The 19,949-nt window shown below is 43.6% G+C and overlaps 1 protein-coding gene across 1 annotated transcript in view; it reads right to left on the reverse strand.

Annotated features, from left to right (window-relative positions):
• Window positions 1-19,949, reverse strand: part of DGKQ (diacylglycerol kinase theta) — an 848,589-nt gene that overhangs the window by 205,578 nt on the left and 623,062 nt on the right. The window contains exon 8 of the mRNA XM_069236577.1: window positions 8,171-8,271. Coding sequence (XP_069092678.1) covers window positions 8,171-8,271 — 101 coding nt within the window. The remainder of the gene's footprint in view (window positions 1-8,170; window positions 8,272-19,949) is intronic.

Genomic DNA, 19,949 nt, shown 5'->3' on the forward strand with positions numbered 1-19,949 from the left:
TCGGGGAACAAGCACAAGTTACAGACCAGATGCTGATCCGTATACGGATACTTGTTATGGCATTTTGGGCAGAAGCGGAATGGGGTCCGTTCCATCAGCCTTGAAGTCGCACGTGGCCGGGCCGACCAGGCCCCGACGGGGGATCGAAAAAAACCCGAAGGGCCACCGGAGCTCTTCAAAATTCGGTGTCGATTTGTTCTAACTAACCCGATACCAAACGCAAACAATACCGACGATTTTTTTCCGAGATTCTAACTAACTTTCCGACCCGAAACACGGAGCGAAAAGGAACACGTCCGAACCCGATGGCGGAAAAAAAACAATCTAAGATGGAGTCGACGCCCATGCGCAATGGAGTCGAAATGGGAGGAGTCCCTCGGTCTCGTGACTCGAAAAGACTTCTTCGAAGAAAAACAACTTGTAACACTCCGAGCCCAACACCAGATGGCGGACTGTGCACAGCATGTGTATCTGCAGCTACACATGCCATCGAACATATATATATATATATATATATATATATATAAAACTCTCTGACTACCTGAAATTGTTATAAAACATTTCCTCCAGGTGTCAGACTAGATCCGGAGATTTTCCTTCAAGCAGTACCCCTTCACGCCTTCAGGTGGCGATGGTCGACTCCGTGTCCATCGCTGGTGTCATAGTCGCTGTCATGACATTGCGATCATATTTAGGTGCCAACCCGGCGCTGACGTCAGTTTTTTTCTTTCCGCTGCAGCCTATGCGCAGATCTGGAGAAGCGCTACCTTCAGTCGCTTTTTGACTGACTGATACTTTTGTCAAACTTTTTTTACATTCTTGGTGCGTCAAGATGTTTTCTCATGAGACCAGATTTAAGCCGTGTGATTCCTGCCACCTCATGATGTCAGTGATGGATCCACACCTTGTGTGGTTGTGGTGTCTGGAGCACTACCACGACCCAAAGTCATGCTCCGACTGTCGGGCCAAGAACCTGAAGACTTTGAGGGAGCAGTCCCTAAAGCTCATAGCGGCCCAGCAGTTGGCCCGGCGTCACGCCCAGTTTTGCTCAAGAGGAAGGTCATGAGACTGTTCGAGGAGCCATCACCACTCGTCCTCAGGACATTCAGATCATAAGAAGAAGAAGTTGAAGAAGAACAAGTGGTCTTCGACTTCATCCTGTCGCTCGGCTGATGCAACCCAGGGGGAGCGTCGTCCTTTTAGGCCTCCGTCCTCAGAGCCTGCTTCTGGGTCGGCACCACGCCTCCTAGAGTTTCTGGGAGCCACAGCCACCCCTCCCAACCCAGGGATTTTAATGAAGCCATGTGCCTCAAATTTGGGCAGACCGACCAAAGTCTCTATCACATGATAAATTCCATTGAATGCATAGATTTGCTCTACATAAGGCACCCCAAAAGCTAAATGACTGAAAGAGAATTATGTGGAAGTAGCTTCCCCCTTTTTCTCTGGGGCTGCCCCTCAGCAACACTGAACAAGACTGTGCCCTTTGAAAGACTGAAGTCGAGGCCAGGAATGATGTACTAAACTGGTAAGCCACAAAGCAACATAATAATTTCATCATCAAATTAAGGAAGAATAATCTCGCCACTCAACACCATGTTATATGGAGGTCTGCCATTGACTAACTGGTAGAATCAGATGCCATAAATCTTCATGCAATATAATAAGGATCAGAACATACAGTACATATAGGAGCACACATCAATATATGATCCATGCATAAATGTGGCAGGAGAAAGGTCTGGTGAATGGTATTCATTGGCGGGGAATGTTTGACCCACAGGAAGCCGGTCATAGGACAAGAAAGAGGAATAGGATTCTTGAATGATCCTACATTGAAAAACTAAAAAACAAGACAAGTCACAGGTTAGTTCCGAACAACCACTTTCTTGTTCCATAAAGTCAGGGCACTTAATTTAGGAAAGAGTATGGCTACGATCTGCTCTCATACACTAAACTTCACAGACATTTTTGCAAAGAGACCTTCTAGCTCCCACTTTTATTCTTTTTTAATTTGTGGACATCCCCAATTACTTTAGTTTTGCTTTTTGTACATTTTGAATTGTTAATGTGTATATTTGATCATTTTTTTTATGCATGCAAATGTAAAGTAGATGAAACACATTAAAAATAAAGTAGCTGAAAATACATGAAAAACAGAGGACCTACTTTTTTAGATAATTAAATGTTATATACATTTAATAAAGGGCACTGTATAGTGATTTAGGTCTCTGTTAATGTGAGCTGCTGCAAGTTCTAATTGAGTCATTCCTGCGTACTGATTCTTTTGAGCTTTTAATCATGTCCCTAGCCCCTGATTCTTCTTAATACTTATTCCACGTAGTACATGCCATGCTATTTGGTAGTATAGGCTGCAGTATAGAAAGATGATACATTGATGGGGAGGTTCCCTGAATAAACATCTCCTTTCCTTATCGGAGTTCTTCTTTAAATGAGGAACTGCTATCTAAGTTGGAGATCATGCTGGTGCTAGAGTGAGGTCTTTTGTTTACCGCTTGACCTAAGTACATTTGATTCTATGATGGGACACAAAGAGGATATAATATGTTATGCTATGACCCTAGGTGTAATTTCTTTTTTCTATAGCTCTTGTGTGAGAATACTTTAGCTACCCAAGTTATGGAGCAATTGGTACTTCGGGCTTTGGGTTAGTGGGTAGTTCTAAACCTGCCATACAGAAATGTGGGTCAGTGGAGTCATTCGGGGGTTGGTGTTGATGTCGGGTGGTTGAAATGTTTGGGAGCATGAGATGAATCCCCTATTTATTCACGAGAGATATGGGTTATCCAGCAGTGTACAGGGCCATCATGACAATACTTACCAGTGGAAAATGTAGATTGCTCACCTGGAATGTGAATGATCTAGGCAATAAAATCAAGAGGGATCTGGATGTTGAGACACGCCTTAGGCATAAGCTCGATTTTGTCCTTTAAGAGGAAACACACCTAGCGGGGAATGACTTGTGGATTCATATTACTTTTTCTCATTAGTATTACATAAGATATGAGCTGATATTATTTTCACATATTAACAAACATAGGGATAACAACCATTAAGTGTATTTCATCTACAACATGTCTAGAGGAGCAGCGGAACAGAGGAAAACTATGAAGGAATATGGGACCAGTTCACAAGTGAATACAGCGAGACCGATTTGATGGGGATAACTATGTCAAACTGAACTCACATCTTTGTGGGAGGTTGACACCAAGATGGTTGATCACAATGAGATGCTGAACCTGTAGTTTCTAGGGCTTAAATCTAATCTTGTTCCAGTAATGGTTTTAATTAATAAGATTTGAGGTAGTGAGGTAGTATGCTCTGACCAAAATGTTACTGAAGTCCAGTGTATTTAAGGTACTTTTAAAATGTGGTACCCAGGTAAACGAACCTGTTAGAAAAGGTCTCTTGATAAACTTTGGTGACTTCAATTGCTAAATGCCTGGAAAACCGAAGGACAGGTTAATGGCCTAGGTATGTTTATATCCTTTACTCCAATCGTCAGTAACTTCATTGGAGCTTCATATAACTTTCTAAGGGAGGCAGGCTCTGCTGTGCACAATGGACTTCAAATCAAAGCACTGTAGAAACTCCTCCTTAGTGAATGGGGGGAGGCTTTCTGACCCACTCCTCCCCTATCCCTCCCCGGTTCCAAAGCATACTGCTACCTCACTGTTTGCATGCAGGAAAAATATGCCACACATTTAACAAGAAGGTACTTGCCACTCTTCCAAAGAACGTCTCAATTTCCCTCTACTTACATCATCAAAGAGCACCTTGAGGTGGAGGAATGCCACAAAAAGCTGCTACTTCCTCATTGCATTGTATTTCATCACAAAACAGAACAGGTGAAAGCTTTGTTTCACCAACCCCAGGGATGTCATAAATCCAGCTTGATGCCATCACTGGAATAACTAATATCCAGCTAACTTTGGAGTTCAGAGGCCAAAGCTTTCCCAATATTTTACTAACAACTGAGTAGGAAGAAAGGCCTGTAATTAATAGGTGAATTATGCAACCTTTTTAATAAACAGGGACTGATGTTGCCCGTTGCTATTATGATAATGTCTCACATGTGAATATTATTTTGTTAAGTAGATCAATCAAGTGGGTAGTACAGATTCAACACCGTAAGTGAACCAACCAGTCTATTGGCACCTTGTCTCTCTTCTAAGCTCTAATGGTTAACCTCCCCTCTTCAATAGTACCAGAGGATGTCGCATTATCAGCTCACAGAAGTAGGAGGGATTGGGATAACCATTAATTTGTTAAATAAATCATGCATCACAACTGGTATGGCATTCAGTGGTGAAGGCATAATCCTGAAAGGTTTATCCAATTACTACCCAAACAAATGGTCAATATTTTTTTATTATTCCCTATTGTAAAATTGGCCAAGACCACATAATGAATGATTTCATCTGAAGAGTTAACATATTTCTATAGATAGCCCTACAGGAGACCAACTTACTGTCTACATACAGCCTGCAGGACTTTTGATCTTTTCTAGTATTTTACATTTGCTAATCTGCAATTTTAAACTAAAAATCCCCAAATGAGGGGCATCGCAAATTTTGGGCAAATGTCCCTAGAGTCTGCTTAAAAAATGGTACCATAACTCTAAGTCAGGATCAAGCACATTTTCGGAATCCAGCACCATTAAGAAAGGATTGCTTTCATAATATTGTTTGGCTATTCAAGATCCATTCTAGCATTGTCCCACCTGAAGATCTACCAACCTGGGTAACTGGATAGTACCAATGGCTTTTGAGTCATTAGGGCATACCCACTTCAAGATCAATAAAGGTGGCTTGTGGTCACGCTGTACACTAATATTACGAAGTGTACCTCTACGCCGTTCAAAGTAAAGCCTGATAGCTTATCAGAGGGAGCTCGACTAGCTGCTCTAAAGCCCCTATTGAGCTTCAAAGGTAAAGAATGTTGTAGATTTTTGAATCTGCATGTCTGATTCAAAACCACTGGCGAATGAACTCCTACATAAATCTCCACCTCCAGAATTTCTGCTAGTATCTAAGTTTCATCTTCAAAGAGGGGTTAGAAATCTCTCATCATAATAGCCATACAGTCCCTACACCTGGGCCTGGTCAATCTGATACTAAACAAAATGCTGTCTATCACCTTTAAAGTCGAATACTCAGTACTCAATGTGATATAAAAAGTCAGCAAACCATCAGATTTTTAAATACTGTAATTTAACATAGCAATTTGTGAAAAATATAATGTGGGGAATGGTGTTCTTCAGCGTATTTCCATCCCATGAAATTTCAAACCCTGCTCAGATCCAGCGAGTGTTCACACTGCAGTAACATTTTTTTTAATTTAAAATGTGATTACTCTTTTTTCTACAAAAATCACATTTTATGTATAGCTACCTACATGTGTGCTGTGTCTGCTGACATGTGGAGGTCAAATGTCAAATAGGCAACAGTAACCATTTAAAATTTAAAAAATGATGACAATGCAAAAATGGTACACAATATAGCGGCCAGAATTTTTTTATTATATTTAGAGCTTTAAGGTCAAAGGCAAAGGCAAAGAAAAGTCTGGTAAAGACACTAAAATATTTTGAAGCATTGAGACATGAAAGGCAAATGGTGAAACAAGGGACTCCACAGTACCCATCAAGAGCATCTTGGTGTTTGGCTGAGGATGTAAGTGTGGACACATCTGGATCCTGCTTGACCAAGATGTAGAAAAGCGACCACAGTGTGCCACGGATGCTGGAGGCACCTTTGTCTAAATGGGGAAGGAACACTTCTAAGCATTGTCTGGATCACTCTCAAACACAATTCTATGCAGCAGCAGGTGGGAAAGCAGCAGAAGATATTTGTTTAAATTGAAGCACAGGTAAATGTGCAATCTCTGCTGCCAAGAAATATAATGATTCTGGGTCTCATAACAAATCGGTAGATTGTGCGACATACACACAACATAAATATGGGAAAATCAGGCAGAGACTGCTTCATTTTCTTGCCCAGCCACACAATCTCCATTTACTTTAGAGTGAGTGCTGACAATATTCAATTGTAGATTCAGATCGCCCATAAATAACCACGATATCACTAAGTTTCTGCTATGAGAGGCTTTACTTCTGACTCTCTGCCCTCAGCCAAGTTGGATTTTTTCATCCAAAGAAAGCGGAGCAAGATGTAGAGTGACTGTGCACGTTCTTAGAACAGGGTCCCGACTGTCCAGTAGCAAAGGTGGGACTGTAGAGGGTGGGAACTGTTGACTGGGTTTTGTCCCTTTCTCAATAGCTTATTCGTTTGCATTCTAATTATTCTAATTGTGCCCACTAGACTCACAAGCTTCTCAGCCCCAGTACGGAAGAAGGGAATCACATCCCTAACGACTGCTCTATGGGGAGCTCTTGCTTGGCTGTTACAAGAATCTGGAAGAGCTGCTCATACCTGAGCCTACATCTTTGCCCTACATTAGCTGATTTCAAGACCTCAGAAAGTCAGTTTCCTGAATGATCCATGGGGATATCTGGGCTGAACTTGCAGTGGACAGCCTCTTGCCTAACAGGGAACTTGTCACTAAAGAGCGTGAAGTAAAGGGGTTTGCTGAACGTCAAGGACGAGAAAAATCTGATGACCCCAGTAAAAATATATGCTGCTGGGATGGCAGCAGAGCCCTGCCCAACTCATTTCAAGGGTGCGCGACTGGGCCAGTTTCCACTGGCTAAACTCAGTGACAGGCTCCGTGGGCCTTTAGAATGAGCAAACATCACCACAGGAGAACTCTTACTTTCAAACACTGGAGGATGCTGCCACCAAGATAGATCAGTAGTTAAGGCTGGCAGTTGACATCATTATTATATTTGATGTGAAGCCTGTTGCACTTGATCAATCTGTTTAGCTTGGACCTGGTGAACACCGACTGACACATACTACTTCAGTGCCTCAGCAATGCTGGCTGCTTACAATACTAGTACTTGCATTTGTGCTGTACAGGAATATGAGAACTTGAGGTTTCTAGTTCTGTGCCTTCGGACACTGGTTATCTGCTGCATTAATCCATATTCTAGGCCTAGGGGCTTTTTAAGCTTCCATAGTGGTGAAAGCCGAAACCTATTCCATGTTGACGACCTGGAGCTGGGGAAAGCCTGCTTACTTAATGTTCATTGAAATGTTTTACCTCTGGCTGCCTTAGTCTGTCAGCCAAGGAGGCAGTTTTTCCAAACTCACCTCTCTCAGTATGCCGTTTTAAGGCTAGTGAAAGGCACCGATCCACAGGATAGATCTTAAAATTAAAGTATAAATCAAATTGTGTAACGGCCATTGCATTGTTTCTGCCAAATTCAAGCACATAAAGATAAATCCAATTCAAAACATTAATCTCAGAGTAGACTTTTTTTTACTCCAGCCTCCAGTGTTACAGTCCTCCTTTCCTAACTAGTGTTACACTGGAGGCAAGGAGAGAAGCAAGGAAGGAAATCCTTCCAGGTGCCTGGGCTGTTGTGGGGGTGAATACAATGTAGCTGCTCAATGAATACCACCCAGACAGAGACTGTGAGGCAAAGCCATAGCAGTTCTTCCTGTGGAATTTTCCTGCTGGGGCACTTATCACTGGTGAAAGTCTCTGAGATGGGCTATGTTTATTCCCAGAGATGGTGCAAATCTTCTTGGGGCAATGATGATTTCTGATGTGTTAAAGACAATGTTGCTGGATGCCATTGCTGCTGACAGACAATGATAAAAACGAGGGGGAAGTCCTACTATTGCTGGATAAATATTAAGTTCCTGAATATAGGAGCACTCAAAATGTCACACATAAGGCAATACTCTTCCAAGTGAAACACAATATCAAACTGTAAACGGCACGCACAAGTAAACTGAACACATGGCAGCTCTATCAATCATCATTTGAAACGATGCAGTATTTATTTATTCATTAAATACCGGCCTTCAACGAACCAGCAACTAAACACACTAGCTGAACATTCAGTGTGAATGTCAGTATTGCTATGCTTCATAAATACACTCACTGTATGCCAGAACATTAGTCATCTACAAAGCACCTGCTTACTACGACTTACTCAGACAGTATTAGGCATGTTTTCCTAGTTTCTGAAAAGTCAATAAAAAATGAAAGTTGCCTAATGCTGATTAACACGCTCTCTTACCACAACTTCTTCATGTTTTGCAATCCTTGGAACAGAAATTAGCCGGAACTGACTGCGTTTTACAGCATCATCACCGTCAAATATCTTCAAAGTTTGCTTGCCTGGAAGACAAAGAAGCAGTTTTACTATGTGCACGGAACAATCCGTGTGCAGGGCTGGGGTCAGGGTAAGAAGTATTTCCCACAGGCCAACGATGCCTTCAAAGCACATACACGAGCAGTGTCTGCATTTCAAATTCAGTCATGGAGACGCTCCCAATCCACCAGGGAAGCCAGGCATACTAGGTTTTATGTGTCTTCGAGAAGAACCAGTGGCCCTTACCTTTGAAAAAACATATATAAATACAAGCATCGGCTAAGTCAATAGGTTTTGCCTTTGTTTTGTCTTTCGCAATCTATCCTACTATCTAACTGGATTATAAATATCAGAACAATGTTATAATAATATTTGTTTTAAATTTGATAAACCATTAATACGTGTTTATGTTGTGATGTATGTTGAATTAATAAACATGAACAACTATTAACGGTTTCTCAGATTTACAACTCTTGTACAGGACAAGTGTTCTAGACTTCCTTTGTTCCTATACTTTGTCACTTGTACTAGTGTGAGGTGATTAGTCGTATTCGTACTGTTAATGGCAGCACTGCATGGGCATAGGTTGTGCAAGATGCGGCAGCCTCCTGATGGCGGCCCCAGTGTTTATATTCTCTTTACAAATTAAGCACTGATTCTGCCGGTCTATATTTGCAGCACATGCCGAGTGCACCTGCTTGGGTTTTGTTGTTTTCCTGTTCTTATGATTTTTGCCTCGTGGATGCCTCTCCACTCGTCGGCGCACTGAGAGTCACTTTATCATGTGACGCCACTGACCTCGTGAAGCCCCAGCAGGCAGCGTCATGGCGGGGCCTCAACCCTTACCTGTATGCTAACCTCCCAGGAGGAGCCCCTCTCCAGAGGTGAAAGTGTATCCACATCTGGCAAAGACGAGGGGGTGTAGGGCTGACTGGGTGTGGTCACTACACTGGCAGATGAGGCAGAGCCATGGACCTTGGCTGGCTGCCTTCATCTGCACTTATCAGCACAGTACAGACAATGGGGCTGTGCCTCCTGCGCCTCTCAGCACAAGCAAAATGCGTGGTCGCCTCTGACCTAGGCAAAAAAGGCAAAAGATGTAGGGGTTTGGTCTCACATCAGCAAATGTTTTCTTCCCACTCGCGAAAGAGAAAATCTCCCGTTTTAGGACATTCCCACTAAAGGCCGACCAGCTGCTGCAGGAACTGTGCTTGTCCAACTTCAGACAAATATATGACCTGATGTCCTGCCCATAGGAACAAGTGGGATCAGACAGGCACACACACGAGTGTGGGAAGACACAAAAGAGACGCGCGCATATAAGCACACAGACACTTGCACATACCCTTCAAATCTCTAAACATTCTCACACCAAAGATGGACCCCGAAAACTCTCCAACTAGTTAGATAACCACTCAATCCAACAAGGCCCCGCCAGTGCAGAAAGCTTGGCTATCACATTTCCACTGCTGTGGCGGATAACAAAGATAATTGTTTCACCCACTTTGTCAGCCAGAATGAAAAGAGAGCACAGCAAAAAGGATGCCGATTAAAAAAGGAAAACTAGGACGATCGGAGAAGGCCTGGTGGGAGGGAGATTGACAAAGTTTGACAGGGCACCTCCAGGATGTACTTCACGCAGCCCATACACTGTGGAAGTAAACAAAAAAGTACCTTTGGAAGCAAATGATCAGGGGAAGGACCCTGACCATTAGCCAATGGCAGTGACTGGAAGGAGTACTTGGTCCTGAGGCAACACAACAGCAGGATGGCAAAGCAGCAGAGAGCAGGAAGTGAAAGCAGACGACCTACTGGCCAATCAGAAACAAGGAAATTCAGGCAACGTTGGAATGAGCCAACTGTAAGTTCAAGTGAGTAAGGAGCTGGTTCGAAGCCCCTTTAAAAAAAAGTTTTATTCACAATAGATTTCGCAAGGAGCGCACAAGCACTCGTGAAGACAAAACTTAAAAACAGATCACAGAATGCTGTTTCCTTTCACATTTGCTAAGTAACAGTATTGGAACTCTATCTTGTATGCTTCAATCATTTCCCCTTTCCCTCATGGCAGCCTAATTACTGGCCGGTACAAGTTAAGAACTCGATTGCATGCTTGTCTGCCTCAGTACAGAAGATTGAAACTAAAGGAGAATACCTACATGTACTTGTGTGGCAGGAAGGAAGAACGGAGGCTAATTAGTTACAAATTGTTTTAGTCTCAGATGAGGAGGCCGAGAATACTGAAGAGGAAATATATAATCAATTAGTATGTGGAATATATTTGAGAACATTTCTCTAAAAATAATCCTCAATGTTTTTATTGTTACAATTTTCATCTAAATAATAATCTTATAGCATGAATGTTAACTACATGGTTCTACATCCTAAAAGAGTTTGTCACCTAGGTAAAACAGAATACAGTATCCTCCAAACCAATCTGCCAGTTCACTGGAGCACCCTGCTGAGAATGGAGCCTTCTGAGAGACATCTCCCTCTCCCTCGTGGTTAATGCAGGTCTGGTTAAGATGGTGGAGTTTCCACAGATCCTATGTGTGGTCCAGAATATCCCCATTGTAATTCCCAGGTCGTTGTTTGTGAAACTTGAAAACATTCTGGGCGGGTAAAACTCAGAGGCTTAATATGAAGCATTCACATTTTGACTGTCTGGTGGGAAGGGGCAGAGGCGTCATGACTGATTCCTTTGTGTTACTCCGATCTAATTAATATCAGTCTGGTTCACCGCAGCACCGGATACAATAGTCTGGTTCACCACATTCAACTACTGCAGTTGTTCACTACTACTCACTGAATAATGGAGACTACTCATCTTAATATCACTAAGACTCCTGCAAGGACATAGTTGGATTCATAATCACTATTGAATGGCTTCCTCACTGCTGCAGATATGTCCCTTAACAGGAAACATATGAAGTGCCCTTACTCCTCAACAGACATTCTGATTTCTCCCTCAAGTTCATAGATAGCTTTTGTGCTGGACTGAACCTCTACCCTTACAGTTCCTAAACAAACATCCTAAACATGTTTCGAGAAAATATCTGTCAACTGGTGCTTTAGTCTTCTCATCTGGGTGACTGTAAATCTATTCAATTAGGTAAAAGATCATCATCTGTGGATCCCTCAGAATCAGGCAGTCAGGCATACCATGTGCTCCTCGCTTTTGCAAACTGTCCCCCCGTTAAAGCATCTTCCATCACTCGCTACTCAAGTAAACTCTTTTAAGCATTATGCATTGGTGCATTGCCTACTGCATCACGTATTGTTAATCACCTTTCTTTCTTTTCAAGTGGATCAATTAATAATCTCCATCCAAAACATATTCTTCCAGTTCACTGCTGCTCAAAATTCTCCCCTTCAAACAATTTAGAATGTGTGACCAATCCTTTCCCATTCTTAAACGACTCTTGGGAACTCCCTCACCTTCTGCACTTAGGGGGATTTAGTTTCTTCATTCTTTTAAGAAAAGTTTTTTTTTTAAATCAATTTTTGTAGAGCTTTTACAACCTCTTCATGTTGTTAGTTATAATGACAATATCTTCCCTGCACCAAGAGACTAAGGGGGTCATTATGAACACGGTGGGAATCCCTGCCGTGTTCATGCTGGCGGTCTTATCACAGACCGCCAGCCCCCTTGAGACCCCACAGGCTTAACAGTTAACATTCTGCTGGGCTGGGACATTGCAGATCTGCGCGATGGGGCTCTGCACACGGGCCCCTACACTGCTCATGCCAAGTGCATAGGCAGAGCAGGGGCCCCTAGGGGGGCCCCAGAGCACCACTTCCGCCAGCCTTTACCTGGAGGAATGGCTGGCGGAACAAGGGTTCTTTAACAGAAGGGCAGCGCTGCCCTGTCGGATTAAGAATTCCACCATCATCAGGCTGCCTGTCGGCGGTAGCTTGGCAGTGGTGGAAGGCCACCTGTGGCGGTGGTGGAAGGCCGCCTGTGGAGGTCCCCACTGTGTACATTATGTGGCGGTCTCGACCGCCAAGTACATAATGAGGGCCTAAGTGAGTAAGCACAATACAAAACCTTGTTAACATAAACGACTGGCACACAACTGGTTTCCGCTTCTCCATGAGATGGTCTCATCTTTTTCAGAGGAGGTAACCTTCTTTCTCTGAAGGTATTTTGCTTATTTTATCAAGAAGGCGAAAGGAGAGTTAACAGAAAAGTTATTCTGTAACAATTAGCATTCACTTGATTAGGAAGAATGGCATCTAAGTAAGGAACAAACCTTAGAAGGATATGTAGCAAATAAGCAAGTGAATTTTCCTGACACTTGGTGATTTATAAACAGGAGTTTGTTACTAGAGCTCAAATCTAATGCTGTTTAGGATCACGGAGGTACTATATGTTGCCCTTTATCTAGAAATTGATCAATTGCTTTGATTTTACAATCATATTGAACTGAGCCGAGTCACTTGATCCACTAGTGAGGTGCTGACTAAATTTCACTCTGAATGCAACTGACTGACTAACAGAGATTAAGAACTTTTCTTTGGCAATTTTATGTGCCGATGAATTCTCATGAATGTTGAATGCTGATCACCAAAAGAGGGATTGCACTGAAGAACCACAGCATGCAAAGAGCCACCCCTGAAGCCATGTGTGAGGTCACATCTAATTAGCAAGGCTGGGAGTACTGATATTATTTCGATTTGAACCTAAATGATGCAAAGAGCAGGGTAAATATTAAGAGACCAAACAGCATAACTCCACCAAAGGGTGTGAAGGTAAAACTTTGATCTCCTGCAATCAAGAGCACAGAACAGATGTTATAATAGATAACAAACTATGTTACCATTGGTAAAAGGATGGGAAAGGTAGTGCACCGGTGCTTCAGGTGACCACTGTATCCATGTGAAAGTCTCAAGTGACCGAATATCCAGTGATGACACCCTGTGGTGATTTTGTAGGGCCAGGTGGGTCTTACTCGCGTTCACAAGCATTGTGGAGTGGAGGGTGATGGTGAGCTTGCTGCTGCTGCTTCAGAAGCCGTGATTCAGGCTTTCCCAAATTGTAGTCTGAAGTTTTTTTGGTACCATACTGCTGAAGCACTTGAGGCTCTTTGAGGTTGCAGGGAATCCAGTTGCATTCATTGAAATTAGCTACTGCTACTCAACATATTGTTTCTGCTGGCAACTGAACGCATCAACAATCCACCGTTGAGGTACATCATTTCTTCTAAAAGTGCGGAGACCTACTACACCATGCGTTATAACGCCCATCCATTTCCTGCTGATGTTCATGAGTGAGGAAGCAGCTATCAGTTGTTGATCAATTCTCACACACTGCAGTAATGTTCATGGATGTTTCATAATTTCCTCGCATAGAAGAGTTCAAGCTTTCATTCTCCCAAGCTTGAGAAGCCATACATGAACAGTCCATATAATTCCTTTGTGGCTTCAAACACTAAGCACTCGGTACCAAACGTCAATCACGAATTCTTAACATGTCTAATAAGCATGTGATTTTAATATGGTACAGCAAGATGTATTTTTCAAGCTTCAACTATGCAGAGCTTATTTTCTCCAACATAGAATTCTATCACTTGGTTTTGATTCAAATATGTTGTATTCAAACAGTTTTTCAGTGTTCGAAAATACATTTATAGTCATTATCATGAGACGGAACTGTATGTATCGCAGAGGTTTATGATCCCTGCTCTTCCTCAATGCAAAACCCCCAAATCAGTTTGACAAAACATTTGACATGACATCAAGACATAAATACATTTGTTTTTCGTATACTCTATATTATGGAGTACACATTTGTTCCTACTCCGAATCTCCCACACTTTGCCCTACTCACACTGTGCTTACAGGCTCACATTGAATGGAAACAAAGCAGATGTGCACCATTAATAAATCTAAGAACTGTGGTTACATTTCAGTGAATAAAGCGCTATTTGTATAATAATGGGAAATCTAAATGGCTCCTCCCTGCACTTGCCCTCCCCACCCAGAAGAGTTTAAAGGTCCTGTATCGAGAAAGCCTCACATTATTTTCAAATTGTCCACAACTCGACATAGTCTTCACTCCTACGGTTACAAGGAATTAGTTCTTAAAGGTGAAAACTCATTTGGAACATTATGGGCCAGCACAAATTAAGTGTCATGGTAATGACTGTGGGCGGTTTACTACCTCTAGTTTAGAGGGATGATTTAAGCTCTCCAATATGGTATTCATTTAAGGTGTTGTTTACCCAACATACACATTTCAAGAAGCATCCTTGTAAAAAGTGCAACAGTATTTAAGTTGAATACGCCTACAAGTGATGAGGTTATAAACGCATCCATTTATGTAAATCTTGTAAAGTGTGCATGAGAGACATAGGTAATGCTGCTAGATTTCCCCCCCAAAATGCTTGTGGAATTTATATATTTTAGGTGCTGTATAAAAACAAACGACTAACTACATTATTAATAAACAAACATGGCACGTGGGCAGTGACACCAAGTCTGGTCCTTATAACCGGGTATTTATGTATGAGATGTCAAAAATATATAAAAATAGCCAGTATACACAATTATACCCTACGAAATTGGGGGAACGCCCTACAGACCTGGGGCAGTTTTCACAGCACTTCCTGCAACTACCCTGGAGGCACTAGCTGTCCCAGGGTGTCTGGTTTCACCAGCAGCTGTACAGTGGGGGAGTTGGGAGGGGGGGTTTGCTGACAACGTGCTCAAAGTGCTGTCTCTGTCCCTGTGGTACAGGACACCCTATGGACCTGCGGGCAGTTTTCACACCACTGTCTGCAACTACCCTCATGGGACTCACTGTCCCAGGGTGCCTGGTCTCCCCCGCAGCTGTACAGCGGGGAAGCGCTGACAACGCACTCAATGCACTGCCTCTCCCTGCAGCGTGGGACATGTCCAGGCAAAGCCCAGGGCAAGGGCAGGCCCATCCATGCCTAGATGAGGGTGGGCTAGGCCACGCCCCTTGGTCTTGCACCGAGGTTCTGTGCAGATTTATCTTCAAATAGACCATTACTGGCTGTACCCCTGCCCTTCGGGCTGGGCCAAACGTAACCCCCTACTGACACGTTCTGGTGCCCTAAGAGGGCTTTGCCTCTGTTTTGTGGTGTCTCAGGGGAATAACAATGTCTAAGCGCAAGCTAGGCCTGAATCTGGAAGGTGCTGCAGCCAAGAAAATAGGCACTTTAGATGGTTACTTTGAAAGGGCAGTTGGTGCGCTGGATAAAAACATTCTTTTGGCAGAGAGGCGCCTCTCTGCAGCTCTGCTGCAACCCGCCACAGATGTCTATGTCAGTCTCCGGGGGCGGCCAGCAAGGATATGAACCATAGCCCCAACCCAGAATTGCCCCCTCTGGACCAAAGAGTTATAAACCATTGACTCCTGTGGTGAAGCTGAAAAAAGGCTCAGCCATGAAAAAAAACTCTAAATACTCGCTAGAGCTCCAGTGCTACTGCCTCTTCGGAACTAATAAATTCTAGCATTTCCCCCTGTAAAGAGTTCTTCGAAGACCTCCTTAGGCAATTGGGCAAAGAAATTTTGGATGTTATTGAATCTAAATTGGGGTGGTGTATGACTGTTTGGGGCGAACTGAGGCAAAACTAGCTGCTATGGACTGTAGGAGCGGCAGCGTAGATGCTGGGCATAGGAGGGACTGTCATGTAAATGGTGTCACACAGGAGACACTTGGTATTGCCCCTCCAGCTCTGCTCGAGATTTGTGGGCTGGGCAGCCGCAGCTTGAAGAGAGGGGTCCATTCTGGGCTAGTTCATCCAGTAAGATCCTCCAGTCAGTTTTAACTGTTTCTCTCCCTGAGGGTTTAAGGGGAGGACGTCCCTCTGATCACATCACCACCCAATTCATCCATGCTGGGTGTCCCTGTAGCTAAAAATCCTCTCTAACCATCAGAGGCAGCTGGATCACTTCACAGTCGTTTTTCCATATGCGACCTTCCCCCGGCTGCCAGTCTCTATGTGGCCATATTAGTTGATGTCTCAAAACTGCACCCTGAAATAAATGAATCCATGCCATAACTAATTAAAGTAGTTCACTAGGTTAAGATGAACTCCACACTGCAAGGTTGTTTAGTCTTGGAGACACTCATGGCCAGAAGGGCGAGGTGGGTTGACAAAATGAGGAAGGAGCTTGACAGTGCCTGCACTCTCGTCACCTTTAGGTATCCCAGAATGGCCAGGTATTTGATCGAGTCCTCAGGGTCAGTTTTTTCTCCCCGAAGGAAGATTCGGGTCTTGTCCTTTGGTTTATTTAATAGGGATGTTGTTTGAAGGCTGTAGCCCTTCCCCTTTGGGTGACCTAGCTGAAAATGACTGACCAGGCCCCCCATAAGGCTCTAAGACCCACTCCCCGCACCATTCCATCCTCTCTGACCCAAATTAGTGCCCATAAGAGCATAGCAGGCATAACGCTTCCTAATGAGTTTGCCCACACTTCCAAAGGGTTCCCAAAGTCTGGTATGAAGATTCTCTTTTGGAATGTAGCAGTTCCAGCCAGTAAAATGGCTTATGATAACTGGGTGCTTAAAATATGCAAGTTTGATATATCCCTATTCAGGGAAACCTGGGCCACCGAAGAAATAATTCTGAATGGGTATCATTCGTACTACATTCCTTCAGTTTGCTCTTCCACAGGCCGGACCAAGGCCGGCCTCACTACCTCGTTTAAAATCACCCTAGATAGCAAAATCACTTTCCTTTTAATAGCCCTTTAATACAAGCCTTCCTAACTACTTGACCAAGTGGTCTGCATATTGTTTTAATACATTTTTATAATGGATATTGTGATTCAGGCCACATTGCTAAAAATCTCTGCATAATGACTATAACTTCATTCATGGGGGGTGATTTTAGCATTACACTGTGATTTACTCGGGTGGAGAATGTACACACCATGTTCGATAGTCTTACCAGGGGGACGAGCTGTCTACCATCTCATGAAGCTGTATAACCTTTTGAATGTAGCTGAATTTTACGATCCACTGTATTCATCTAAAGTTACACTTGAAAGGGGTGAGTGCTCCACTGTGACAGATTATATTTTTGCAAATCAGGAACTCTGCGCCTGGGTCATGGGTGCTAAAACAGTAGGAAGCACCCACAGTGATCATAACCCCTTGCGTGTGGAACTATGTATTGCAAGGGGGAGGGAGCCCCAAAGAGCTTGACCTCGCAATCCCTCTAAACCAAGATTCAAGGACTCTGCCTGTTGTGGAGAAATGTGGGCGTGCCCACTATCTTAAAGAATTTATTCTCCACCCATCATCACTGGTAACTGCTTGCCTCAAGTCACCTGAATGCCCGTTTGCAGTGTCTACCCACTTTGGAGAATTGGGCTCAGTGGTGTGTGGCTTATTGACTAAACCCAGTAGATCTAGGCCGGATGGATCTAAATAGTTCGACCAAGTACGCCTCAAAGTGTCTCCCTGAGGCCTTAAAGGCCAAACCAAGAAACGTACCAAAAGTGTGCAACCGCAGGCGGCCTATAAGGATGCGATAAGGACCCGACAGAAGGAACTACAGGATAGGACATGGGGAGAACCAATGAAAACTTACAGGGTGAATGACACCAGAACGTTCTGCACTGCTATAGGCAACATCGAGACCGTGGGGGGAAAATTAAAACCTGTCATCACCACTATGATTCAGGAAGCTTCGGTCGAGCATTGAAAAAAGGTTTATGGCTCATCGAGTGCTGCTGGGGCCTCTGAGGAGCAAGTCGTTTTCCCCCTTTTAGTGGAATTCTCTGTTGAGGAAGTAAGGGAGGCAATTTCCACCATGTAGAAAGGCCCCGGTCCAAACGGAGTGCCAATGGATGTATATAAAAAGCCCCTGATATCTGCCCTTCATTTACTTTGTAATTGCTTTAACGTCCTCTGTTAGACAGGCTTACCAGAGTCTTGGCATCCTGCCATCATTGTTCCTATCTTCAAAAAGGGCAATCCCCTGTCCCCTGGAGGCTATCGTCCAATTTCATTATTGGACTCCGCCGTTAAGCTGGTGGGGAGAATAGTTCTAGCCCATCTCCTTGACTGGGTTGGGGCAACAGGCAATCTGTCAGAGGCGCAATACGGATTCTGTGAGGGGCTAGGCACCTCTGAGCAATGTTTAAACCTGCATTTACTGATCAGTAAAAATACTGCTGCCAAGCAGGGCTCCGTTTGCCTGGCCTTCATGGATTTCTCCTGCGCCTTCGACACTGTTGTGAAGTCCAAGCTCTCGGATATGCTAACTGACCTGGGGATTGATGGGGGCCTGGTTCAGTTTCTGAGAGCTGTTCATTATGATCTTTCTGCCACAGTTCGGTTAGGTCCCTTAGTTGAGAACAGAGGGTTTCGGGATTGCCGGGGGGTCCACAGGATGTATACTAACCCCTTTGCTATTCTTGTTATATATAAATGGCTTAGGTCCTGCCTTGCCGGCTAAGGTCACTGAAGCACCCTCTATAGCGGGAAAAAAGGCTCCTGTATTACAATGCTGTACTGATATTTGGCACTCCCAACTGCCTAAAGACACTATTCCATGAATTTGTCATCTTTATGGAATCGCTAGGCCTGACCATTATGCACTCCAAAACCTTCATTATAACATGCAATTTAAAGCAAACTAAGATAAGTGGTATCAGGCTGCAAGGCCATGCTGTGGCACTTACCCAGGACTTTTCCTACTTGGGTGTAGTTTTTGATTTCAAAGGGAACTGGGGGCCGTGCACCTCAGCAGTACGGCATAAATTCTCAGGCTGGGCTGAGTACTCTTTTAGCGTGGCCGGACACATTGGAAAAAAAACCTTTTCCCCCCTGCTACTGAGGATTTACAGGAGGAAAGGTCTCCCCATTTTGAGGTATGACGCAGGTATATGGTGTTATAACAACCCCAAGACACTTCAGGAGGTGCAAAATGGAGTACTGAGAAGACTTCTGGGAGCCCCACCCACCTGTTCCACCTTTAGCTTGCATCAGGAGCTAGGGATTGAGTATGTGGAGGACTCTATCCATCTAGCTCCTCTGCTTTTGTAGTGCTCAATATGGATCAACTTGCATGCTGCCTCTAATAGAGAAATAGTTTTAGGCTGCTTGGTGTGTGATAGAAGGCTAAAAATCCCCTGGATTCGTTATGTGAAATCAGCGTTTTTAAGGACCTGGGGGTGGCACACTTTTTCTAAAGCCCTGAACCCCTGTCAAGGCAAGATGTGGCTCGAGTTAAATCCCTGTTTAAAACAAATAGATATAATCTAAAAGCCACGAAAGAATCCTCTAAAACCACCATTAGAGAGTATGCAGCCTTGTATAACACCCTGGGAATGGCACCATATCTGGTGTGGATAGACTCTTCATGGGAAAGAATGATATTAAGTGGCTTCCGTCTGGGCCTTGTAAGATGGCATCTGAATTTTCCCTTGGGGGTAGTATGACGCGACAAGCATAGTGATACACCCATGTGATGAAGTCTCTCCACAAAGTCTGAAAGTCTGCTCCATTATTTTTTTTTTTTGTAAATTCTATCAGGACCTCACCAAAAGATACTTACTCCCTATCATTAGGAAGCAAGATATTTGCGCCTCACTGGCTGCCATAGAGCACCTTCAAGTGCAGGAGACTCCAACGATGTTTGTTCCTTTTTAGGATGTACCATCAAAAGAAGGAATACAATGTTATTTTAACCTGTGTTAACCTGTTTTTAATTATTCCATAACAAT

This window comes from Pleurodeles waltl, chromosome 1_2 (assembly GCF_031143425.1).
Source record: "Pleurodeles waltl isolate 20211129_DDA chromosome 1_2, aPleWal1.hap1.20221129, whole genome shotgun sequence".
NCBI lineage: Eukaryota > Metazoa > Chordata > Amphibia > Caudata > Salamandridae > Pleurodeles > Pleurodeles waltl.